This window comes from Phyllostomus hastatus, unplaced genomic scaffold, assembly GCF_019186645.2.
Source record: "Phyllostomus hastatus isolate PE091 unplaced genomic scaffold, TTU_PhHast_1.1 phas_contig_196, whole genome shotgun sequence".
NCBI lineage: Eukaryota > Metazoa > Chordata > Mammalia > Chiroptera > Phyllostomidae > Phyllostomus > Phyllostomus hastatus.
Window position 1 is genome coordinate 32,768,110 of NW_025333709.1, and position 27,358 is coordinate 32,795,467.

At 39.7% G+C, this 27,358-nt stretch overlaps 2 protein-coding genes across 22 annotated transcripts in view; one reads left to right on the forward strand and one right to left on the reverse strand.

Moving 5' to 3' along the window:
* Positions 1 to 6: 6 nt before the first annotated feature.
* On the forward strand, positions 7 to 19,220 carry TMEM165 (transmembrane protein 165). Its single transcript, XM_045834236.1, has 6 exons — positions 7 to 444; positions 7,971 to 8,196; positions 12,936 to 13,111; positions 13,633 to 13,812; positions 17,120 to 17,225; positions 18,092 to 19,220. Exons 1-6 carry the CDS (start codon positions 241 to 243, stop codon positions 18,166 to 18,168), a joined length of 969 nt encoding a protein of 322 aa, XP_045690192.1. The 5' UTR covers positions 7 to 240; the 3' UTR covers positions 18,169 to 19,220.
* A 751-nt stretch (positions 19,221 to 19,971) lies between these two features.
* Positions 19,972 to 27,358, reverse strand: part of CLOCK (clock circadian regulator) — a 121,183-nt gene continuing 113,796 nt past the window's right edge. For all 21 annotated transcript variants that reach the window (XM_045834234.1, XM_045834229.1, XM_045834232.1 and 18 more), the window contains one exon: positions 19,972 to 27,336. In XM_045834234.1, the coding sequence (XP_045690190.1) occupies positions 27,157 to 27,336 (180 nt within the window). In that variant the 3' untranslated portion in view covers positions 19,972 to 27,156. The remainder of the gene's footprint in view (positions 27,337 to 27,358) is intronic.

The window sequence follows — 27,358 nt, forward strand, 5'->3', positions numbered from 1 at the left end:
CAGGGCTGGGGCGCCCTAAGACTGTTGGCGGTGTCTTGTGGCCATCCCGGGAGAGGGAGAGCCGAGCGGGCGGCTGTGGACGCCGCTGAGCTTGGAGCTCAAGACGGCCACTGCCCACTCCCGCATGGTGCTGACTCCTCACTAGGCGGCGGCGGCGGCGGCGAGGCCTGAGGGGCGGCTCAGGGTCGAGGCTGCGCGTCTCCTACACTTCCTCTAGTGGCGGCCGTCTCGGTGGGCGGGATGGCGGCGGCCCGGGGGAGCGGCCGCGCATCTGCGCCCCGGGTGCTTCTGGTCCTGCTGCTTCTGCTAATGTGGGCCGCGGCTGGGGTCCTGCCGGTCCCCGACGAAGACCTTAGCCACCGGAACAAGGAGCCGCCGGCGCCTGCTCAGCAGCTGCAGCCGCAGCCCGTAGCCGGGCAGGGCCCCGAGCCGGCTCGGGCCGAGGTGAGCCGGAAGGGCCGGAGCAGGCCGGGCTGCTCCGGGTACCAGGGGCGCGGCCGCTCGGAGCGCCGCCCTCGGCCGCCGGCTGCCGGCGGGGGGAGGGGAGCCCGGCCTGGCACCGGTGCGTGGAAGACGGCGGAGGGCGCTTTTTCCGGGGTCAGGCCTGGTCTCGCCCAGCTCCTTTTGGTGAAGGGACGGGGAGCCCAAGCACAGTGTAGGCCACTGTGACCCTTTAGTTCGGGAGGATGAAGATGCTGCTGAGGAATGGGAGTCTTGTTATTCAGATGTATTGTGTAAAGCTGGAAATACTCATCCCAAGTAGGAAGTTTAAATAGGGCAGCCGGGAGGCTTTTCTTATTCTTTTCGTTGTTGGAACAGCTTATCCTGAACTGTTTAGTCAAATTCAGCTTTGCATGACTTGTGGGTTGTGGTCCCCCGCTCCCAAATATACATGGATTTTGAAGCGCGACTCTCACTTTTTAAAAACGAGTTTTTGCTTGTAAGAAAGTAGCCCTTAGGAACACCGATGAATAATCTGCCTCTGGCAGTGGTACAGAGTGCCGCAGCGGTGTAGGATGCCCAAACTAACTTTATAGGTATACAGAATTGTCCTTTGCGTTCCCTAAATAAATATGAATTAATGTCTTAATTTATGTTAATAGAACCACTTCGTCACTTGGATTCAAATTTCGGCAACATTTTTTAAATTTCTTCCGTCTACCTGCCCTGGGCTTTCTCATTTCCTATTTGGACTCCTGAATTCAGGCCCTGGGCCCCAGTAGGGGTCGGCTTGGCGCCCACATCCCCTCCCCCTCCCCTGTCACCCTAGGCTGTATTCAGCCTGTCTCCGCCCAACGAGTCTTCCTATACTTTGAATTCTGTTTAACTTTTTAGAAATCTTACCGAGTTGCCCCTGACTATTGATTTCAGTCCAGCCTCTTCGGCAGATGTTCAGTTTATTTCCTGATCGGGCTCCAGTCAGCCTCCAGGCTTTTTAGTCACCCTCCCTTGCTCAGATGCTGTACTCCAGCGGAAGACCTTGCCATGTGCTCCGTGGCTCCTCTCTCCAACAAAAGGTCTCCCTCAAGGCTTGAGTGACCCGGAAGCCCACCGGTCAGAACGTGTGCACCTTCCAAGAACTAGCAGATCTCTCTCCTCTTTGTGAAGACTTCCCTACCTGGTTAAAAGGGATTTGTCTCTTGCTTGGCACTCCTGGGCCTTAGATGACGCTGCTTGCCATTTCCAGTTCTGAAATTGAACTGAAATGCTGATTCACGACATTTATTCTCAGAATTTATGATTTAGCCCTCTGTTTTTAAACTCATTGGAAGCCCCCCCGCCAGTAATTATTTTGGGTTAATTTAGTGAGTGAAAGATATTTTGAATGTAACTTTCCAGGCCTTTCATTAAAGTTTTAGTCATAGTGATTTTTGAGGCATGAATGGTGGTAGGTATGGAAATACCCTTTCCACGACTGCAAAATAAAGCTAGTCATGTAAAATGAAGTCAACTGTATCTAGTGACTATTGAAGTGGTCTTAAGGATTCTTATAATTGGGGAAGGGCAGGCACAATATAACATTTTTGTTTTTAATATCCTTAATGTTTTTTTTAAAAGGAATTTGTTCTAATCTCTATATTGTGATAGAATCCAATTGTGTTAATTATATTTTCATGTAACTTTTTGATATGGTTCAACTTTTTTTTTCTCTGCTTAACAGTACTACAGTATGTGAGAAGACCTTTTTTTAAAAGGGTATGATATTTAAACTTACCCTGGAGAGGGGGAAGTTTCTCCTTCACTGGTAGGCATTCAAGTATAAGATGTATTATTAAAATGCAGTCATATCTTGTAGGATGCTTTGAAGCAGATAACTGAATTTCTAACAACTTTCTACAGTGGGTATTTTTTTTCTCTATCAGGTTAAAAAAATGTTGGGGGAATTCATTCTGAACTAACAGTTACAATTAAACCCCAATTTACAAACTCATGAAGAAAAGTACTGTTGGTCATTTGGATTCTTTCATTTACGCAGTTTATGCTTCTAGTGACGTGCTCAGTTTTTTCTAATTCCTTCCCTCGGCTGCATATGTACTATAAGAAGACAAGTCCTTTTAGTTGAGGGAGATCAAGTGGATTTAATAAAGGTAATTTATAATCTGCACTGCTCTGGTTAAGGAATACTGTTGCTAAACCATGAAGCCTGATACTTGACACAGTACAGATTTTCAGTGTTTTCTGTTCCTTGGCATTTCTTTCATTTGTTACCTTTTAACCGTGAGAAGGCCTTCCACAAGATAGGTTGAACGTCTTCCATTCTGATTTAGTTGCAGTCCTGCTCCGTCAGTGCAGTCTCCTGGTTCTAGCCTCTTTATAGTGCAGATTGAGGCCATCAGGCGTGAGGACACTTATCTGGCTGAGGATTGCTGTGTCAGAGTGAAATGAACATTATCGAATTCGGTTTTTGGTATTCTGTCACCAAAGCTATTGATTAAAACAAAATCAGTGAACATTTAGTGCCTTTCAAATGTCAACATTTCTAAGTCCATTAAAAACATTCATAAAGTTGTTAAACATTCATTAAAATCAAAATATATTCGTTAAATACATATTCTAATATGAATTAACAAGTAATGTTAATAAAAATAAAATTTAAAAAACAGACTAAACTATCCATAAAAAGAAAATGATTGTGAAAATTTATGATAAAATATTTTTTTATTGTAATGCAATCTTTTAAAACCAGGCTTATCCATGGTGTCATTGTTTTAAGTTGAGCATACATTTTTGCCCACATTTTCCAACTTCTGAAAAAGGTTTTTCTGACTTTATATGATAAAGTAATGGCAAGGAGACAGTTGAGCGACCTTTTATTTTTTTCCAGGGACATCAGTCTTTTCTTGTAGTGGCTGTAGGCTTTTTTCAAAGGAAGCATCTTCATCTCCCTATTTTCATCATGTGTAGATGGAGGTTCTGAGGCAGGTGTCTATCAATTTCGGTAGTCAGACGTGTTCATTTGAAACTATGGAACTAGAACTATAATAGTCATTATTTTTTCATTGTTGACTGTCATTTTTCCTTCTTGAAGATCATGAAAGTATATAAGAATACTTTCTAAATAAAAAGTATTTTTTTATTTTCACAGTTTTTCAATTTGGAGCTAAATTTAACTTTGAGTAGAGTTATTCAGCAAGGTTTTTTTTTTAAATTACAAGTTGTTGACTGTTTTCTAGATGTAAATAATTTGGGTTTCAGACCCAAAATAATGAGATAGTGTTTGTACCAAAGGAAACACTGTGTCTCATTACTTACTATTTCATTACACTATAATTGAATAGTGGGTTACCAAAGTTGAAATTATAGTCACCACATCTGACCCTCTTGTACACATATAAATATTTGCTTCTATGCCCGTGCCTTCTACCTTTTTTTGGGCAGTGGTAAAAACTGTCATCCTTTTCACACTTCTCTGTGTCTGTCTGCCTGTTCTCTGACCTCCAGTATTTTCCTTCCTCGGTATCTTCATTCTCTCCTTTTCGTCGGTTCCTTTCTATCTGCTTACACATGCCCACAGGTTCTTTCCTGTTTTGGGAATGAAAAAATTCAAAGGCCAGTAAGTTAACTCCTCTTGACTGTGTTATAAGCATACCTCAGTTCATTGCTCTTCACAGGTGTTGTATTCTTTACAAGTTCAAGGCACGGTGCTCTACCAGCAGAAAGATTTGGAGGCTCACTTTATTGTGGTTGTTTGGATCTGAACCTGCAGTCTCTCTCCAGTATGTTTATATCTGTTCTTCAGTTTTATAAACTGAATTTGTCTAGGAAATTAGCTGCTTTTTTCACTTTCCTTTTAGTCTTCCATTATCTGGTGTGAACCCCTTTCTTTTTATTGAAATTTCATTTCTGACAGACACCTGTAACTTCCTAGTTGCTAAATCCAGGGCTCTTTTTTGAGTTCTCATTTGACACTGCTACCTCTCCACTTTTTGAAGGTGGGACCCCATCTTTGCTGTATTTAACTTGGGAAAATTATTTAACGCTGTTGGTCCTCAGTTTCTCCTCTTGTGTTAGCAGCTTTTAAGGTTTTTTAGCACAAACAAAACAATGTATATGAAAGTGCCTGGTGTCTAGTTAGTAGCTCAGTGAAATGGTGCTTGCCCCGTCTTGACCATCTGTGTTCTGTTGCCTGACTTTAAATATCTAAGACAGTTTTGTTTTCTTTCCTTACCCCCCCACCCTTCTCCCTAAATATAGACATCCCCTAAGACTCATGTTTTTCAACTTAATCTTGGCCTTTTCCCTTGGAAATTTCACCTCCTTGCAAAGCTCTAGCCAATCAACTCTGGCTGCCAGCAACCAGACACGTACCTTGAGGCTGTGCTGGGGTCCTATTTATATGACCTCTTGGAAACTTTCATTTGAAATGTTTTTTATCACCTCAAATTGAACAGGTATGAAATCAGACCCCTTATTTTCTTCCTCTTTCCCATATACTGTGTAGGAATACTAGTATTCCTCTTAGTCAACCAGATAGAAAACCTTAGCCATCATCTTTGATTCTCCCCTTTCTGACGTTCTGTTGATGTTCTTTTCCATTGTGAAAAGATTTTTTTTTCCTTCTGTATTATCAGAATTAGTCTTATGCAGCTAACCTCCTAATTAATTGTTCCAGTGGCTGGTGTTCTGTACTTTTAGCCCTGATATATTAGTCACAGTACCTTAATCATATTTTTGCCTTCTACTAAAAAAAAAAACAAACTAAGAGTTGCTCACTTGCCTCTAAGCTGGGCCATACTGTACAGGATTTTCAGTCTGGGCCCTATTTATCCTGTTACCCCCCCCCATTCATCTGGTGGTTTACTCCCTGTTCTCAGAACACATCAGATTCTTTCAAATTGTCAGCCCAGGGGAGGTAACTGGATATATCCCAATGCATTTTCAAGTTAGCCACTGTATGAGTGACTAGTACTGAATTCTGCTATGACTTTGAAGGAGCCTTGTGAAATGAACCTCAGAACTGAGTTCCCTCATTGGTCAGAGATTGCCCAACTCCTCTGTACTTCTGGGTAGTGAATGAGTAATTGCAGAGCACTTATTTTCTGGATGGATCTAGCCAAAGACATGTGCAACCTACCAGGAATCGGCTCTTGCTCAATATCTATCTCTCTCTCTCTCACTCTCACTCCCCTCTCCATTTGGCAACCATCAGCGTGATCTCAGTCTATGGGGTCTGTCCTGTTTTGTTCATTTTTTTTTAAGTTTACATGGTTAAGTGAAATCATACAGTATTTGTCTTTTGACCTATTTCATTTAGCATATACCCTCAAGATTCATCTATGTTATCACAAATGACAGGATTTCTTTCCTTTTATTGCTGAGTAATATTCCTGTGTCTGTGTGCATGGGTGCGCACAAACCATCTCTCCCTTACCCACTCATCTATTGATATCTAGGTTGCTTTCCGATCTTAGCTGTTACTGGTTGTGCTGCAGTGAACTGAGGGAAACATATATCTTTTCAAAGTGCTGTTTTTGTTTTCTTTGGCTAAATACCCAGAAGAGGAATTGCTGGATTATATGGCAGTTCTATTTTTAATTTTTTGAGGAGTTTCCATACTCTTTCCATAGTCACGGCACTAATCTACAATCCGACAGACAGTGCATAAGAGGAACCTTTTCCCCACATCCTCACCAACACTTGTTTGTTGATTTACTGATGACAGCCACTCTGACAGGTGTGAGTCAATAGCTCATTGTGGTTTTGATTTGCAGTTCCCTGATGATTAGTGATGTTGAGCATTTTTTCATATGTCTGTTGGCCATTTGTATGTCCTTTTTGGAGGAATGTCTAGTCAGGTTCTCTGCTTTTTTTTTTTTTAATCCTCACCTGAGGACATTTTCGTTTCCATTTTTAGAGAGAGAGAGAAACACTGATTTGGAGGAAGCATCTGTTGGTTGTCTGTGTACAGACCCAGACCAGGGATCATAGGGATCCGGACCTGGGGTCACATGTGCCTGTGCCTGGACTGGGGATGCACCTGCAACCTAGGCATGTGCCTCAATCAGGAATGGAGCCTGCAACCCTTCTGTTAGAGGAGGATGCTCCAGCCACTGAGCCATACCAGCCAGGGCTGCCCATTTTTAAATGTTTGTTTTTTCGGTGTTAAGTTGTGTGAGTTCCTTATATGTTTTAGATATTAAGTCCTTATCAGATGTGTCATTTGTGAATATTTTTCACATTCAGTAGGATATCTTTTTGTTTTGTTGATAGTTTCTCTTGCTGTGAAGAACTTTGTAGTATGATGTAGTACCATGTGTGTGTTTATTTCTTTTGTTTTGTTTGCCCAAGGAGACATATCCTAAAAGATGCTATGACAGATTTCTCAGTTTACTGCCTGTTTTCTTTTGGTAGTTTTATGGTTTCAGGTCTTACCTTTAAGTCTTTCATCTATTTTGAGTTCATTTTTGTATATGGTATAAGAAAGTGGTCCAATTTAATTTTTTTGCCTGTATCTGTCCAGTTTTTCCAGCACCACTTACTAAAGAGACTGTCTTTACTCCCATTGTGTATCATTGCCTCCTTTGTTCTAGATTAATTGACTGTAAGGCTAAGGATGTATTTCTGGGCCCTCCAGGGCATGCCAGTGGGGGGTGTGTGTGTGTGTGTGTATTTTATGCCAGTTCCATGTATAGTTTTATTACAGCTTTATAGCAGAGTTTGACATAGAGAGCATGAGCCCCACTTTGTTCTTAAGATTTCTTTGGCTACTTGGGGTCTTTTGTGGTTCTATATATGTTTTAGGATTAGTTGTTCTAATTCTGAGAAGAATGCCTGGTATTCATAAAGTATGGTGCTCAAGAACCAGTACAGAACTTTGGGTAAAGAGTGAGCAGCACAGAATGATGGACGTGCCACTGATCCTTTAAAGTGCTTGTTGCCCCTTTGGAGCTTTGTCACATTTTCAGCTGAAAATGGCTTTAACGCTAACCCAAAACTCTGGTTTGTCTTTTATTTTTTAATCAGGCCATGTTATCTCTTAGGAGATTTTTAGACTTTAGTGTAGGACCATTCATATATCCAGCTATATTAGACCTCATCTTAGCTAGAGCCAACTCTTGCTCCAGCCTGCTGCTGAGGTTTCTGAATCTTACTTTGTCCTCTGAAGTGTTAATGAAATTTATCTCAGGTTCCTATTACTTGAATATTTGGTAAACACAGCCTTTCACACAAGTTACAAATGAAAAATAAAGACCTTGATCTCAACTCACAGTTTTTTAGAAAGTAAGGTAATTTTAATGTATAGAGTTGGTATACACTGTTTTTTTAAAATTGTTTTGTAGAATTGCACTTGCATCTGCATTGTAGCAACCATCCATCAGAGGTTTCTGTGGTTACTAATGGTTTTCAGAGTGATGTAAATAAGTCTAATGACCATGGCAGAAAAATAATCTTAATCCACATATAAAATAAAAGAATTGTAAATAATGACTTTCAAAAAGTAGGTGATATATGTATATTTTTTATTTCAGAAAGGACTCACACCAGCTGTCCCAGTTCATGCCAATAAAGAAGATCCAGCTACCCAAACTAATTTGGGATTTATCCATGCATTTGTCGCTGCCATATCAGTTATCATTGTATCTGAACTGGGTGACAAGACATTTTTTATAGCCGCCATTATGGCAATGCGCTACAACCGTTTGACAGTGTTGGCTGGTGCTATGCTTGCCTTGGGCTTAATGACGTGCTTATCAGGTAGGTGTGCTTTTCCTCTTCATATGGTTGGATTTAGGCAAAAGCATGGTGTTTGGCATTAAGTCACAGAATCTTCTAATTATGTTAGAAATTGGTTTATGTTCCATAGTTTTATAAACAGAATATGGTTTCAGTACATAAATTCCTAAAAAGTATATTGCATTTTTAAAATAAAATGTTTAGCTATTCAATCAAAGTATGCAGTCCTCAGCTTAGTCACTGGTTTGAAATCCTTGCTTTTGCTGTGTACTCTTTTTTTTTTTTTCTTTTTTTTTCCAGTCCAGATAAGTTTATGTCTGGTATCTTAGAAGCAGGACTCAAGCCTACAGAAAATTGCATATTCTCCTGTTGGAGGAAATTTTATAATCAGTAACTGAAGGGTCACTTTCAGTTTATTGTGCTCTATTAAGCTGCTATTGCCCATTATATTGGGTTGGCCAAAAAATTTGCGTTTGTTTTTTTCCCCCCATAAGATGGCCCTAGTGGCACTTAGTTGTCTTTAACTTCATTCGAAACAATTTTGTTAGATTGTATTGTGACAGCTGTCATATCAATGTGCACTTAAAAAAAATCTTATCAGAATTGGTGAATTTTTGTGTAGCCATTTTAATATTGAAGACAGAAGAAAATACACATTTTTGCCATATAACGCTTTATTATATCAAGAAAAGTAAAAATGCAACTGAAACGCAGAAAAAGATTTGTGCAGTGTGCAGAGAAGGTGCTGTGTGTGGAGTCTGCAGGCTGGTCACCTGCGTCTCCTGTCTCTGTACTTCCTCAGAGGAGCAGGTTGCCGGGGGCGGGGGAGTTGTATCCAGGCTCTGCCCCCCACTCCCCTGGCCTCTCTGTGCCGTCTGACAGCAGGGCTGATGATCTGACCTACTTCAGAGTTTTTTTATTACTGCTATTCCTCCTGCTCAAGGCCTTCCTCCCATTTCACTCTTTATCCACAAGGAGTCTGATTTCTGCTTCTGACACTGTTGGAAAGGCTTCAGTAATCAGCTTTCTCGTTACAGAGTCCAGTTTTCACGCAAATGAGCTCCTCGGACCATATTCATGGGCATTCCCAGCTTTTTATTCTCTCCATTTCTTTGACACCATGTATGTCTAGTTTATATTTCTTTCTCTCTGAAAAATTGTTTTGTACCATAAATATTGATATTCTCTACAGTTTTATTCTCTGCCCATTTTTTCCCTCACGCTAATATTCTCAGTGTAATTAATTACCTGTAAGTTAGTGATTCCCAAATCTGTATCTTCACTTCAGATACTTTTCTTGAGACTTCATGCCAAGAGAGAATGACTGAGCATTCGTAGCTCTGTTCTGACTTGATGCAAAGCACTTGCTAAAAGGGAAATGACCGCTTATTGTTCCCAGACAAAAAGTGCTTGAGTGTCAGAGGGAAGATTTCCAAAGACAGGAGGAACTAGAGGGACAGTAACTGGGGGAAGAACAGCAAGGTTAGAATCCCAAGTAGTTTTTTGTAGCTTCTGGAGGTGTCCAGGCAGAAAAGATGGGATTTATAAGGGTAAATAAGTACCAGCACAACTTTGTTTGTTTGTTTGTTTTAAAGATTATCTGAAGGTAAAAGGAAAACTAAGTTTAGTAGATTGTAAAAGGTTTGCTACATTTCACTAAAAATTTTTTAAACCTCTGGTAAAATGTTTTAATTTTATGAAGTTGCAAAAACAAAATAGTACAAAGAGCAATTATATACCTTTTACCCAGACTTACGTGTTAACATTTTACCCCATTTGCTTTAGCATTTGTGACCTCCCTATGCATTTATCTATATCTAAGTAAAATTATGTGCATGTGTACACTTAATTTACAGGTAGATATGTGTACATACACAACGATTTATATATCTTACGGTTGTATAGTGTACATCTACACAATTTATTGTACTTTTTAGTTTTTATTTATTGGTTTTTAGAGAGAGGGAGGGAGGGAAAGAGAGACATCAGTTTGTTGTTCCACTTATTTATGCATTGATTGGCTGATTCTTGTCTGTGTCCTGACTGGGGATTGAATCCTCAATCTTGGTGTGTCAGGGCGGCACTCGACTCAACTGAGCTACTTGGCCAGGGCTATCTCTGCATAATTTAATATGCATCTTTATACGCAAATTGATACATTAATCTGTTACCCACATTTAATTTTTTTCAGTTGATTTACTATTCTCTATAGCAGAATCTGTCTAGGTCAAGTATTAATTACATTTAGTTCTTTTTAGTATTTTAATCTGTAGTGTTTACACACCTTTTCTTACGTGCTTTAGGATAGTCACACTTTAACAGCCCTGCGCTGGCTGGTGTGGCTGAGTGGATTGAGCACAGGTGAACCCAAAGATTGCCAGTTCAGTTCCCAGGGCACGTGCCTGGCTTGCCGGGCAGGTCCCCAGTTGGGGGAGTGCGAGAGGCAACCAATCCATGTATCTCTAGCACATCTTTCTCTCCCTCTCTTTCTCCTTCCCTTTCCCTCTCTCTATAAACAAATAAATAAAATCTTAAAAAAAAAAAAACCTTTAAAAACAATACAGCCCCTACCGCTATAATGGACTATTCTTCATTTTGTGTTTGATAGTTTCCTGGTGATTAGATTGAGATTATTCATTCTCGACTAGAACTCTGCATAGCTGATGTTTTTCCCTGTCAGAGCATCATATCTGGCCCTCATTATGATTTAGTTTTATTTGCCCAGTTAAGATTTCTCTTTTTTTCTTCCTTTGCAACTAATATGCAGTCTTTAGGGAAACACTTTAAGACAATGCAAATACCCTGTTCCCTGTGGTTTAACATCAATCATGACTCCTTACATGATTTACATTTTCCTTTGATGCTTGCAAAATGGTTTTCTAACTCTAGTACCCCATCCACATTTACCAGGGAGCCTAGCATACTACTCTTAAGAAAGAGTTCCTTTTCATCTCCCTTTGATTTATCTGTTTTCAGTATAAACTCATGAGTTTGCGTTTTCAGTGGTTTATAATTAATTAATTACTTAACTATATTGTTGCTTAAATTGTCCTGTTTGGTGATTGGGGGCCCCTGCAAGCTGGCTCCTGTGTCCTTGTGACATGCTCCCATTGTTGTTCTCCTTACTTTCTGGTATGATAACATATAGTGCAGGCTCATCTTGTGCCTTCTCTGCCCAGTCCTGGAATTAGCCATTTCTCTGGGGGAGCCTTTTAGTGGGAATGGTGTTAGGAACCAAGATCTGGGGTTGCAGGGCTAGGACCGAAACCATGTCTGTGGTGTATCCAGCGATGGGGAGAGGGGCCCACCCTAGAAGGGAAGAGCATTTTTGTCACTGACATTGTTTAAAATACCAGTGCACGAGACAGTACAAAGCAAATTGACTTTATTTGATTTTTATCATTGGTTTTGAGTTCTCAAAAGGCAGTGCACCTCCCTGGCCTGCAGCGAGAAGAGCATGCACGCCTACTGCCACTGGCCTCCAGCCTGGCAGTGAAGCCACAGAACCACAGCTGAGCAGATGTCCTCTGGCAGCGCCCCAGGGGCTGGCTGCTGCAGGGATCCTGTTGAGTAGGGTGGGCCTGACTCCCTCCATTTCCTTTCTCTGTCCGCTCTGAAGTGTCCCTGTCTTCAGTAACTTGCCTCAAAGTCACTGTTTGTGGGATGGAAATGGGGCACATCTGCACCGAATGCACATCTAGGGATGCGATGCCACATGAGGGGAGGGGTAAAAAAATTCTGGATATGAGATTGGCTCACTGTTGCTGAGATGTCTTGCTTCTTAGCCTTTCAGGGGACAGAGCTAGAAAATCTATGTGCATATTGTGTGTACGCACACATACAAATAATTCAAATACAGGTGTGCACATATGCATGCATGGGTTTGGTACATTACTAAGGGTGACTTATTTTTTTTCCCATTTTCTAATATAAAGAAATAGGGACTAGTTCACCTCTGCGATTGGATGTCCAGACAGATTTGTAAGTGTTGCACCTATTTTATAAAAGAGCTGGTGAAGTAGAGTACACTTATTATATATATGGACTGTCCTCTGGCCCTTCCATAGTTTTTAAATTTTAATTACTGAACTGATATTACTAATATAAAGGTATATTAGTTAGGATTTGGGTTCTTGATGTAGTTCCAAGGATAGTTTTTGTATAATTTTCATAATTGTCCTTTTATCAGTGGAATAGAATGGTCCTGAGTAAGTTTGAGTTTGTTGTAAATGTTATTTTAATATATGTATAAAGAATTCATTTTCTTTCATAAAATGTTTATTTTAAATAGTTATGAAGGAGCAGAGTTTAGTCATGCTATATGAGGATCTTGCTGTGGGTCTTCACTGTAGAAGTTTGTAATTTAAAGATTTGTGGTGAAGCAATACTGACATGGGAAGGTGCTGTAGCTCCCAGGCTGTAAGACTTTGGGATCTTTAGAGGGCAGCAGAGCTAACCCTTTATCTAAAGTACTGAACTCCTCTTATCTGAGGAGGCGTTCCTGATCTTGTGAGAGGTCCCTGTGGAACACGTTCCATCTTCAACTGGACTGTTGGCTTTTTGACAAGCTCTTAGGTCCTTGGCTAGGCCTAAGAGTTCAGTACTGGTGAAGGGAAAGAAGTGGAATTATTTAAGGTCATTATGTATTAGATTAGTTTCTAATGTGAACCATTACCCTTTTAAAACAGTAGTAAATTAGGATTTCTGAAGGTAACCGTTCTTTGTTTGGTAACCAGATGCATTGTTGCATTTTCTCCCAGTTCTGTTTGGCTATGCCACCACAGTCATTCCCAGGGTGTATACCTACTATGTTTCAACTGCATTATTTGCCATTTTTGGCATTCGAATGCTTCGGGAAGGTTTAAAGATGAGTCCAGATGAAGGTCAAGAGGAACTGGAAGAAGTTCAAGCAGAATTAAAGAAAAAAGATGAAGAAGTAAGTCATAGCACTGTTAAATATGTGGACCAAAAAGGCACTCAGCTAAGAATAAACACTCTCCAGAGGTTTTTCCACGGTTGTCCATAGATGTGCGACGTGTTTTGCTTAGTTTCGTTTTTGCCCTGGCTGTGTGCTAGGGCCTGTCCAGGTCAGTGTGAGTGCGGTAGAGGTTGTGGGGATGGACACCAAACGTGTAATCAGGTTCCTTAATATTGATGATGAACTTCTGGAAAGCAGGAACTGTAGTTTATAATTGTGCATTTTTTCCCCACAGTATCTAGGCTAGCAAATGATCAGTAAATACCGTTTGATTTGTTTTGTTGGGGAGGAGTGGAAGAATTGAGAATATAGCATTTGTTGCTATGTGAGACGGTGGTTCCAAAGGTAAGTTTGGGGTCACGTAACTTTAGATTGTTGGAGCATATTCCATAGAATTTAAATTTTTAAAAGAAAGATTAAGTCATTTTGTGCAATTTGGTTTGCTTTCTGATATTGATGTAATTTTTTTTTAAACTTAGTTTCAACGAACGAAACTCTTAAATGGACCAGGAGATGTTGAAACGGGTACAAGCACGATACCTCAGAAAAAGTGGCTGCATTTTATTTCACCCATCTTTGTTCAAGCTCTTACACTAACATTCTTAGCAGAGTGGGGTGATCGCTCTCAACTGACTACGATTGTTTTGGCAGCTAGAGAGGTGAGTGGTAGTCGAGACATGACTGCTTCTGTGGGAAAACTGAGAACATGACCAATGTTACTTTGCTCCACAGGACACTGGGCAGAGTCAGAGGGGGCCAAGGGACTATTTCATGCTAGACCACTGTGCTTTAGCTAGTAATCCTCCACGCTTTAAAATTGACCTTCTTGGACCTGGCTGGGTAGCTCAGGTGGTCAGAGTGTCATCCTGATAACACCAAGGTTGTAGGTTCTATCCCTGGTCAGGACACATGCAAGAATCAACCAGTGAATGCATAAATAAGTGAAACAAGAAACCGATGTTTCTCTCTCTCCTTCTCTGAAATCAATGTTAAAAAATACTAAAATTGACCAACTCCCACTTTGTACAGTCAGTCAAATGGTATTCTTGTGTGCAAACTTAATTGGTCTCTTTTGATTCATCTTGCTGAACCTTCTTCAGTTTTGCCAGAATGATGCTGTGGCAGCTGGTTTTGCTTGGCTTTCTTTCTTTTCTCATAATTTTGTTGTGTACACTTATTGAGAATATGCAAAGAAATTGATGTAAATAATGGAAGGCCAATTTGGCATTAAATGTCTAAAAGCCAAAGAAGTGGGTATCTTTGGGTTCTTCTGTTCTTTGTGTTAAAAAAAATTGGTGTTGCCAAGATGACTTAAAGAATTTAAGTCTTAGCCCCAAAATAATAGGCCCTAGGATGGTGAGCCAGAAGAGACCTCAGGTCATCTTGTTCTCTCGCCTTTGCTCTACTGATGAGGAACCTCAGGCAAGAGGAATGGGCCGACTTATCTGGGGACAGACGCTAGTGGGTAGCGGGGGCAAGGACTAGAGCCAGCACTGTCTGTCTTCTAGTCTTTCCTACTGTATCTTGTTCATAGTTTTGAAATGCTGCTTACTTAAAAGATACCCATTTAAAAATTTTTAAATCTTTATTCCTTTTCAGGGTAATAGTAAAGTTTTATGTGAGGGATCTATTCATGTTCACGGAGACTTAATTGAGATTAGTGGGGGAGATGCTTGTGGAATTTTCAGAATGCTGCTGCTTCTATTTTTCAGGTTTTTCTTGATCTTAATATTCTTCATCTGTTTTTATATCTATTAAAACTACATTTTTATCTGATGGTAGGGGGTTTGGATGACAAGCTTGATTTGAATTTGTTTTTAACTCCTAGAAATAGAACAGGTTCCTTAATAAAGACTGCAGTTTAATAGTTGGACAGGGCTGTTTTGTCAGAGAAGCTTTGAAAATGCTGTATTTTGGAGAAAAAATGGAATCTGGTTTTTCATTTTATTTCCATATTTTAAAACAAACTTTAAAATGTCATTTTAATGGCTTTGCCCTATAATTGCCTTGATTTCTAGGCTTTTTTTATTTGCCTTTCGGATTCCCAGCATCGGGACCTGAAAGCCAGAGGCCCCGTGGTGGTAGTAGTGGTGGTGGTGGTGGTGGTGGTGGTGGTGGTGGTGGTCCTGCCGTGGTGCGCCGAGGTGATGAGAGTTACTCCCTTTTCCTTAGTACTGCCCTCTTAAGGGCACCTGTGAAAGGTGCCCTTCAGAGGTGCCTGTCAGGATCCCTTCTCTGTGTGGGTCACCTTGGTCTAGCAGTGTGGTGCTTGCCAACTGGGTTCGCGTCTCTGGCTGGGTGACCACACTACGGCAGCACCTCCCCGTAGCCTGTTTTGTGGGTGGTTCCGTGACACATGGCAGTGCACGTAGGGTCCCCAGCACAGCGGGCACTCAGTGCTGGTCGCCTTCCACACTGCTGGCACCATGGGCATATATAATGAGCCTGTGGGTAGAAACATGGGTATCTTTTTTTAATCCTTAATGTTTTGTGTTTTGTTTTTTTTGTAAAAAACCATGCAGTCTAGTTCAGTACATTTTAGCCTGAAGTTCATTTCTGTTTCCAGTATAATTTAGTGTTCCCACATTGAATTTCACAGAATCCTAGTGTCCTTTGACATGTTAAAAGTAGAAGAGAAGGTCCCAGAGTCAACTAAATTTGTCATAATATATCCGGGTGTTTTTTGTTTTGAATATTGAGTATAGAAAATAGCAAAGACTGACAAATCCTGTAATAAAGGAACTGTTTAATTTCATCTAATCCAGTAATTTCTCAAATATCACTTTCAGATAGAATGAAAGCACCTTCTGCCTTACCAGTTCTAGAAGTTACAGAGTTTGGCAAATGCAGTCAGTCTTCTGTTTCTTGGCAAACGTCGTAAACCGCCTCCATTCCCTCGCCTGCTCCTTCCCAGGGAGCAGCAGGATCAGTGAGCCTCACTCCCAGACACCTGTGGCCGTCCTTTCCCTCCTGCATTCTGGATCCCAGCTCCTTCCCTCACTTACAGCTGAAATCTTTGCCTCTTCCCAACCTCATTTCATGAGCATTTCAGCATGCAGAAGTTTTTCTCATCCAAAAAAATGTTACCCCTTCTTCCTCAGTTCCACTTCTCTTCCAAATACCACCCTCTTCCTCCTTTCCCCTCAGTCTCCGAGGGCTTGGCCCTACTTCCTTGCCTACTAAACCTGAAGAACCAGTTTCTGGTCTCACTGGTAAAGTTGATCCAGTGCTTCGAGTGCACTGCTGCCATCAGCAGGTCCCGGGGTGGTTATCTCAGGAGGCTCTTTGCCTGGCCACGTTTCAGACTCCTTTGGGCACCTCTTCCTCTGCCATCCCTTCCGTCTTGCTTTCCTCACGGTGGTGGTGTCAGTGTCCTCCTCTGCGTTCTCTCACAGGGTAATTGATTCTGTTCAGTCCTATCCCTGTTCACCATTGCACTCAACTGACCCCTGACCCTCTCCTTTAACTTCTCTCGTCATCCACAAACCCTTTCTCCATTGCTCCCCTTACCTTTTTAATCACATTGGTATTACCACAATTCATCCAGAGAATGGTAGCTGAGAAACTTGGTTGTTGTGCCTGAGGACGCAGTGCAGAAGGAAGGATGCAGGGTCTCTCTTCTTGGGAAGTGCAGTCAGACTGTACTGAGAACTAGGATTACTTAGTTTCCTGTGTCAGATACTGTCTGAGGGGAGAGTTGCCTAGGTTAGGTCTCCTTAGCACTGAGCTAGCCGTTGCCTGTGAATTATGTTTAGTAACAAATGAAAGTTTGAGTTAGGGTTATTTTGATCTTATACATTGGGTTTTTCCTACTTTTATCTCTAGTGCTACGTATAATGGAAACATTCCTTCAGGCAGCTATTATTACAAGTTTCATAAATATACATCTGCATTTTTAGAACCGTTTCATGTTTTGTTGTTGATCTCCATTTCCAGGGCTTTATGGTTATCGTTCTTTGTTTCCAGGACCCCTGCGGTGTGGCTGTGGGAGGAACAGTGGGGCACTCTTTATGCACTGGGCTGGCTGTGATCGGAGGAAGGATGATAGCACAAAAAATCTCTGTCCGAACTGGTAAGGTTTTTTTCCCCCTTTAAAAAAAATTATTCTTTCTTTATTTTTAGAGAGGGGAAGGGAGAGAGAGAAATATCAGTGTGTGGTTGCCTCTCGTGTGCCCCCCACTAGGGACCTGGCCCACAACCCAGGCATGTGCCTGACTGGGAATCGAACCAGTTAACCTTTGGTTCACAGGCTGGTGCTTAATCCACTGAGCCACACCAGCCAGGGCTTTTTCCTTTTTAATTACAAAAATATACCATATGTTTCAACTCTTAGCATCACAGAGAGAGTTTACAAAGGGGAAGTTTTAATTATTTAAATTCTTACATCTGTAGTAGACATGGCCTTCACGATGAGGTCTGTTGTGTTGCCTCTGCTGTTGCAAATGGGCTGTGTTTCCCTTGTGTGGGTGGTGTAGAAAGCAAATTCACCTGTAAGCATTACTGGATTCAGGGCAGATTTAAGTCAGTAAAAACAGTCATCACGTGGAAATATGAGAACTTTTTGGCCTAAAAATCTGTCTTACAAGATTCGGAATCACAGGTAGAGACCGCATTTACTGATTCTGCTGAAAATTTCATGTGTACTTGGTAGGCCCTAAAGACGTCTCTTTGCTAGCCAGAAGTTGTTGGACACACTCTTTTATTACTGGGTGGTAAGATGAGTTCTAATTCTACTGTCGTTTTGCCAGCACTGTCTTAATTTAATGTAATTCTGTCATTTCTCAAAACAGTACTGATTCTCACTATTCAGAGTCAGCCATGCTAAGTGTTCTTTGCATTTCTAATTTGGTTTTAAGGCTAATATACTAGATTGGAAGAATAATGGCTTCCTCAAAGAGGAATTTTGCCTTAATGTAACTTTTTTCTCTTTTCTTACAGTGACGATCATAGGAGGCGTCGTATTTTTGGCGTTTGCATTTTCTGCACTATTTATAAGTCCTGATTCTGGTTTTTAACAAGTTCTTTATTCATTTGTATTTAGTTTAAGAGAGGTAACTCGTGTTTATGTACATAGTGTACACTGAAACTAAAAGTGATGGAAAATAACTGTATTTTGTAGTAATGAGTTATTATGTCCAAAAAAAAATCACTGATTCTATTTGCAACATGGATTTTTAAAAGAAACCTGCGGTCTAAGTGTGGATTTTTCATTTTTCCAGCACAATTATGTTAATATGGTCTCTGTTTTAAGGATTTTCTTTGACTTTTGGTGAGGGATATTATACAGATCCTTTGTGCAGTGGAGTCTACCATTTGATTTTCTTTTAGCACTGACTCCTTTAGAAGGAATATACATATTTTTCCTGGATCACTGAGGTGCTTTAATATGCTTATCTTAGAACTTTTACTGGGGGAAGAATGAATTAATTTCCATCTTTTAAAGTATATCTCTGAATAAGCACTAGTTTAATCCTAAGTCTTTTCAAAATTAGGTTGTTTAAAAGAAAGAAAAAGAGCAAGAGAAATGTATTAGTTCTTCCAGAGGTTCCACATCCACAGACACAGCCAACCAGATGGAAAATAATTTTTAAAAGTTACATTGTTGCTGATGGATATGCTGTAGTTAGGCCTGCAGTGGATGGTTGTGTCTGTACTGAACATGTAGACTTTTCCTGCCATTCTCTGAATAGAGTATATAACTATTACATAGCATTTATATTGAACGAGGTATTATAATCTAGAAATGATCTTAAGTAGACATGAGTGGGCTGTATGAAAATACTCCCCCATTTTATGTGAGAGACTCGCGCATCCTTGGGTTGGGGGAAGCCCTGGAACCAGTCCCCCTCAGACACCAAGGGACAACTGTACTGTTATGTCAGTAATATGACAATTGTTTGCCAGGCCGTTATTATTTCTAAATTGGGTAGGAAACCCAATATAAAATAGTCAATATTTGACAATGTGGAATTACCAAATTAAAGAATACAGTGAATGTATTCATATTTTTTCTATATTGAATAAACAATGTAACAGATACAATGCAAATAAAAGTGGTATGACCAGTGCTTGTTTTCCCTTTTGTTATGCAAGTTCATAACTTTCTATTTTATCAGAATAGTATTAATGTTTATATAGACTAGTTTCTAAAGTTGATGTAAAAAAATGGGCCAAACATTGTTCTAAAGCCCTCTCACTTAACCCTCCCATGGTTCTACGAGGTAGCAGCAGCGATATTGATGAAAAAGTCACGTTTCAAAACTTTATGGCAGGTAGAGAACTTTTTAAAGGTGTGCATTACAGGGTAGAAAAACAATGTCCATGGATTAATATAAAGCACTTCAAAGGACATTTCAGGTTAAGTCCCCAGACTACACCACCATTCCCTACAGTTAAGATACCCCTTATACTGCCTTAGAGTATTATAAACAGAACAGGCAAGGAATTACATTCTTTCCCAAGAACAGAAAGGACACATCTCCTTGTTAAAAAGAAGCTTGTACCGTCATAGCCCAGACTTAGTGGTGCTGGCAGCCTGGTCCTGGGACTAGCCTAATGTGTGAGTAACTGAACAGCTTTCTGAGGCACCACACGCTGGTAACAGAACACAACTACTGAATTTGGTAGCTCTGACCTAAGCTACAAGGTAAAAATCATTAATGTTAGGTAGATCCCATTGCTGAATAAAAAAAAAGGAAAATTTCATTGGTGGTAATTTTTAAAAATATTTAATACTCTTCTCTTTAAAATTCAAAATAATGTAATTCTTATAAGTGCCACATAAAAGCAGGTGGTTTTTTTGAGAAATGCAAGTGATATTGATAACAGCACTGAGGTATTTTTTATTTTTAAGATTGAATAAGGAAACAAAGTTTGGACCTAATCCTTTTACATTTACAAAAATATGCTAGTGCTTGGCTCTTCTGTAATTTTAGGTTCTGAATACACGAGTATGGGCAAGAGCATTATAATAGTACATGTGGTTTTAAAAAACTATGCATAACTTGAAAAACTGATCATATAGCAAGAGGCCTGAGTGAAGGTAAACTAGTAACACAGTTGTACCTCTCAAAGGGTAGCTCTGATAAACAAGTGTAACCAATTTTAAAACCGGATTAAAATGGCAATATTAAATTGGTAACAAAATGTTCCATATTTTACACAGTATTGTATTTCTACACATAGGTCATGAAAATCAGCAGAGAACCTAAGATAGCACCGTGGAAACCATTCATGATCCCTTCGTGCTTCTCTGTGCAGTTCAGAATTTGGGCTAAAGACAATACTTGGAAAATGTCAGGCTCGGTTTTTTTGTATAACTACTTGGATTTCAGTTAAATGTTTGCTTTAGAGAAAAAGAGGTATACCCTATGTGAAGATCAGTTAGCCATCCGTAGCTCCACCCTTCCAGAAGTAAGCTTGTTAGGCTACATCTAAATTTTATTTAAAACCAAGAACCAAGCAGTAAGGACAGCAATGTAGCACACAAAACATTAGAAAGAATTCGGTGTCTGTTTTTACAGCTACCAACTCATGTTAACAATTAAAAATTTACAAAGATAAAATTTTGTTTTTGCACTAACTGGTTTCAATACAGCACTGAATTTAACTCATCTTTGGGCTTCAATCTTTACACAGAGTGAACGGGCAGGTGCCATACAGAGGTCCTTCCCCAGCTTATGCCGCAGTAAAATAGCTTCCCACGTGATTCCAGACTGGTCTAAAGTTACAGCTGTTCACGGCTACTGAAAATTTAAAAGGACCTTTCTCTTTTTTTGCTTGATGATGATTGTCTAGTTACAGAAAACATCTGAAGATAATATAGCTTCTACATTTTAACACTAGCCCTGGCACAACCATGGCCAGCAGTGAATTTGTACCAGTATAGGCTAGCTAGAGAACACCTATTATAAAACATCTGAGTATCATTTTTAAAGCGATGTCACAGTTTGTTTCCTCAGAAATTTAAAAGCATGCATTTGAAAACATCTTCAGTTTAACACTCAGAGTTAAGAAACATATCATTCAATCCAACTTGCTTTAATTACTATTCTCTAAGGGACTCCAAAAGCAAGACAGTGCCCTGCACCTGTGGGACTCAGGCACTACCTCTGGGAGACCTGAAGTAGAGAAGGCTGCTCCAGTGCCCACCAGCAAGAAGTACCCTCCTGTTCCTAGGCTTCTGATGTTCAAACACTGCTTTTCTGGACAGTGTTATGTATGGAGGTTTGGTTTTGTTTTTAAAGAACCAAGCAACATTATACACCATAGAGACAGCAAACATTTTCTGTAGAAGAGTTTGCAATGTGTGTATGTCATTCTACCTATGTTTAAAGACCTTACGTGGATTTTAATATGGATATGATAGTAAGGGCCGTTAGAAGATGCTGATCCTTTTTACTAACAATTCCCCAAATGGGCAAAACAGGCAATGTGTGCGTGCCATTGGTTCTGTCATACTGGCCTTTGGCTGTAATCATATAAAAAGTGCCCCCAAAATGGAAAAGGCAGCAAGTAAAACTAGAAAAAGGTTGGAGCTATACAAAGCAAATTTGAAAGAAGTTACCTTTATTTGTTGTTTTGTTTTCTTAAATGAGTTTGGAATAGGAGGGAGGTGCAGAGGCATCTGGGTTTGGGCCTTCCACTGCTGTTTGGAAGTACAACAGGTCTGGATGGCCCGTGCGGAGGGGTCACGAGGGCTGGAGACTGCAGCCCACCAAAGAAAAGCCAGTTCTCTAAAGTAAAAGACTACAAGGCAAAACTAAAGAAACCACAAATTAAATACATGACACTGTGAGATCGCTCTGATAAGAAAACAGCACAAAGATATTAAAAAATATAAATAAATACATGTAGCCATTTTTATTCAAGAAACCCAGAGAACTGCTTACAAAGCAATTTCTTCTTTAAAACCACTTTCTAAACTCTTCCATAAATACTCACTATTTTGATTGTCACTTAATGCAGCACCTCAGTGTTTGCTGGTGGTGGTAATGGAATTTCACTTAATTTCTTCATAGACTATATCCTATTTCATCAAAGAACATTTCCTTAGGAAAACTCAGGTAGCTTACAAAATATGTTAAATACTCAAAACAACCTGCAAAGCATTTTATTTAAGAAAAACAAGGAATGTAGTGTTAAATTATGACATGGGGGGAAATATGCAAAACAGTCACATGGAGTTTTAATTTTTAAATAGCCACGTTTGTTTAATTTCTTGTGAGCTGTTCAATATTGTTTTAAATATCCTGAATTATAACTACACCAAAATTCACCCCCAGTGTTTCCACAGGAGTCATTAAAATAAAAATACTTTTTACTTCAACCAAAGTAGTCTTTTTCTTAGTCCTTTTTGTGCAAAAATATTACAAGAGCAATTCAAATGGGGACACTGAAATGACATGCCAACATTTCAGAGCACATTTAAAACACCCAGAATAATTCTTGAAATGATTGTATTCTAAAATATTACTAACAATCACTTTTAGGTTAGTTCTGTACATCTATTCACACGGATAAAATTTTCCTACACATCTGAAAATAAACAGGCTCTTTTGGTGTCCACACATTAGGCAAGATAGGTTTACAATAGTGTCTAAATGGACTAGCATCAACCATCTCAACTCCACCACATTCAAAACAAAAGTCAAGTTCATTTGGCTACCTTGAAATCACTCCCATAAACCTACTACGGTTCACTGGATCTAAACATTTCTCAGAAATGTGTCATTTTAAAATTTCACCTAAGTGATGATTTGGGGATCCATTAGAAATGATAATGCCTAAGACAAACTTTATCAAAATGAATAATTGCAATAAAGTGCTTGTTATATTTCAAAATGATGCTTTTAGACTGTGGTATGTGTTGTAAGTGTGTGCTATTCCTATAAAAGGATCCCCAGGCATGAGAGTTGGGTCTTCTCACCTGTCTCAGAAAGCAGCAGCACTATCTTTTGGTAGGCTGACAATAGGCACATTACCCATGCGGACGAGGCTATACTAGTGCTATTATGGCAAGGGGTGGGGGGAGTAGAAAAGTGGGAGGCATGTGGAGGGTGGTTCCTACTATAGTCATAGTTATATACAAATATATTAAATATGCTATAAAAATAGTCGACTCTTTTCCTTTGCAGTTACTTCAGAAGCTCCTTTTAGAACAATGCTCACCCAACCCATACAAACTTAAAAGGTTCTCTTTCTTCAATCACTATTAAAATGGCAAGTGCCTTTGTGCTGTTTCTTTTCCACCACCTAAAAATTTCGATCGACTTACTCCTGGGTAGACTCACTCAGCAATAGCAATATCCAGTGTTTACACCTTCCAACACTGACTCCCGAGGGACTATGAACAGGGTCACAGATATTGGAAAGGTCATAGACTTGAATGAGTTTTATACAAATGTTCATCAACAAACTTTCAATCACCAAAGAAAAAGAAAACAATAAATGAATAATACTAGAGTAAAATGCTCTTTGCATTCTACTTAAAAAAAAAAGTTTTATGTCAATGTAGTGAAAACATTTTAAACATGTTGAGTAATATCCAGTTACTAACTTTCCCCTGTCTGTAGGACCCCTATTCTAAGGCTTCTTGAACAAGGGTTCATCTCCCTTCAGCGCCCAATGCCCGCTGCAGAGCCACGCTGCTGCAGTGCCCTCACTGCACACAGACTGCTTTAAGGCAACGACCAGCAACTACAGCACTTCTGAAGAACCCAAGTTATCATTCCCACTATCCCGCACTCAGTATTCTATAACCACTCAAAGTCACAGGCATCCTCTTATTACTAGTATATTCCTAAACCGTACTTAAGTGACAAAGCAGAGCACAGGACTCAAATTACCCCCTCAACTTAGGACAGTTTGGAGACTGCAGTATTTAATTAATACTACCCCCACCCTCCATATCTGCTGTTCAGTCAGTATTTCCCACTCAAAAAAGAGAGTACTTGGGAGTGTTAGGCTCAGGTTTGACACCACGTCCAGGAGCAATGCTGTTGGTCCTTCTCTACTTCGCTTGTGGTTGTTAATACTGACTGGCTCACTCAGTGCCGCGGCAGTCCAAAGCAAGATGACCACTGCACAACAGCTAACATTTGGCCTGATCTACAGTTTCTTACCCAAAAAAGTGCCACTCAGAATAAAATGTTTTGAAGAAAAAATGACTAAGAGTAAAGCAGAGGAAAGATGGTTTTTAAGTAGCTTAAAGGTGTTTCCTACTTGGTGTTTTTTCAAGACTTAGATTTAGGATTTTAATTAACAACTTTGGCTACAAGAATGAATGAAGGGCAGGCAACTGCTGAATCATCATCAGAATGGTCATGTCTCCATTCATGGGCCTTGAGGGGGCAGGGACAGCTTTGCAATCTAAGTTCAAGAGAAGCAAAGGAAATCCGTTAAACAAGGAGTGAAGAGGTGCTTAGCAGCTCCTCCAACACAACATTATGCCTACTGACGGCAAAGGAAAAAAGCAGGTAGCTGTTCCTTTAAATTTAGCAACCAATTCAAAGCAGAAAAAAGCTTCAAGGAACAACAGAAATTATAAATGCAAGATTTTGCCTAATTTGTCTTAGGCTTGGCTTTTTTAAATCTAAGTACACAGTACTCACGGTCCACCATCTTTTTTTTAAGTATGGTTCTTGGAAGATAAACCTTAATAGTTCTTCATCTCTTTTAATTAGATAAATCCCTATCACTAGATATCACCCATGAATGAATGAGGCACAACTCAGATATATATGGAATGGCATAACATGGTTAACAAAGGCAATTTGAAAGGGGAGGAAATTAGTACTGTTGCCCTATTTTACAACATCAATTTTGTCTTGTGTGTGTGTATGCTCAAGTACACACATACTCTTGACAACTATCCTTGACATTCATGAGAAAGTCAGAAATCTCTTCTGGATGATCATTTAGCTACAAGAGGAGCTCTTGATATGTTGATTACTGATTGGTATCTAGTGACACTTCTCTTAACAGAAGGGTAGGTACCAACTTTCTTTGGTTGTTTTCATTTGCAACATTTTCTAATTTAAGTGTGGCCAGGAATGGTTTTCTACAGAAAGACAACGGATCCCGTATGGATAACAGCAAAGCTGAGGACAGAAAAGCATTAGGAATGGACAAAGAGTTCCTCTGACTCCTTCATCTAGCAAGTCTGTATTAGGTTACCTTCATTTCTCATAGCCTTTCCTGTTTAACAGCCTCAATTCTGTTATACATTTTCTTCTAAATTCAATTTTGATGTATTACAGCTTGCTGTTTTTTCCCTTTCCTCAATAATAATTTTTGATATTCTAGTAAGATATTTTCCATTAATTTCCCTTGCTCTATAGTTGTAAATTTAATTATTAGTACCATAGAATATATAAAATGCTTTTTTATGAATATAATTTCTGTTGGAATTTATTACCTTTGGAATATGAAACTGCCAAATGAAATCTTAGTTCATGTTTAGAAAGCATGTGAGTTACATTACTCTAGTGTTGTAAGAAGGCAAAGCAAATTCCTACACTTCTTTTTTCTTTGTAGAAATCATACTGAGCAAATATTTACTGGTAATTCTGCAATGACTACTTAGCTTCAAAAAAATGCTGAGAAAAACAATTTAAGATCACATTAATGACTCTGAGAGTGTTAAGATGTCATCTTTTATTTCTAAATTATTTGTACCTCCAGTCCAAGAGACTCAAAGCAGTCTTCATAGGGACTTAGGAGAATAATGGCACTGACACCCACATGCTATTAAAAATGTACTAAGGTTTCAAAACTGCCACTGAAACCGGACAATGAGTTCAACATGGTGAGTTATCACCTGAATCAAAATCAAGGCACTATGGGTTTTTTTCCCCTCAAATAACCCTGAATCATTTCTGACTAAAAGAACCATTGAAATTGTGAAGGATAATAAAAAGATTCCAACAAATCCTAAAAGTTAAAATTCCCACCAGTGAGAATGTTAAAAAGTGCCTAAAATATTTTGTGTGCAAATTTTACTCCTGTAACTGAAACATTCATGAAATTACTTTCAGGTGTTGAAAGCCATTTATACAACTATTCCAACTATGAACTATATCAAAATATATGATCAAAACTCCCAACCTTCTAAAATAAAGCAGTGCAAATCCTATCTTCAAACATCATTGAAAAACAATGAAATGAGGGATACTTCTGAGTAACTTGAAAAGCCTGTTATTTCAATCATTTAACCTGAAAAAAAAAATCCATTCCCAGCAGCACATCATACCTCTCTGAACAAACTGTGACATCACAGCCAAGTATGAACAAAAGACTTGTGCCCCGGAAAAGTGAATGGAACACTATCGTGTTGTAAACAAAAGGGAAAATAAAGGATGTATTAGTCTGCACATGGCATTAGAATCTAAGGAAATGTACTCATACCTTTAAGGAGGAGATAATGCTTTCATGCAGCATACAAAATGTTTTGCTTTCTTTCCTTGTATCCAGACATATACATAATATTTTTACAGAATCTGTACATAGAGAATTTGAACCCACACAACATTGTGAAACTATGATTTCATCATTATCTGAAAAGGGAGAGGGTTTGGGGAAGAGGGCCTACTGGGTCTACTGGACTGTCTTCATGGCATCATTGTAAGCAAACCCCTGAAAACAGGCACAGAACCACTCAAAGTTACTAACATTGTTAGTGCCCTTCTGACTCACTAGAGGTCACATTTCATAGCTGAGCTTCTTAACATTTGGCAATATACTCTTTCCATCAAAAAATATCTGGGCAATGAAAACACTGTCAGAATTGGCTATGGCCCTAAGATCATTTCCTGATGGCTGGTATTTAATGTACATCTGTACCACTAGGCAGCATTTTCCCTGCTAACTAATTCCAGGAATTAGAACACTCAATACCGCATCTCGTGAAACTACTAGACCTTTTCCTCCTAATCCTCAGAACATCTGAGCAACTCGTTATGGGCCAATCCATTCCTCCCTTGAGGTGAGAGAGGAGACGTGTGCTACTGCGGTTGAATCTTGGAAGGATCGGTCAAAGCGTCAGTCCTGTGCCGACTCAGCTGCTGTTGCTGCTGAGACTGGTGTTGCTGGTGATGTGATTGAGGGAAAGTGCTCTGTTGTAGTGGAAACGCAGCAGAAAGGATAAGCTGAGTCGACGGGTTCCCATGGAGCAACCTAGAAGTCTAAAAACAAATGGATTATGCA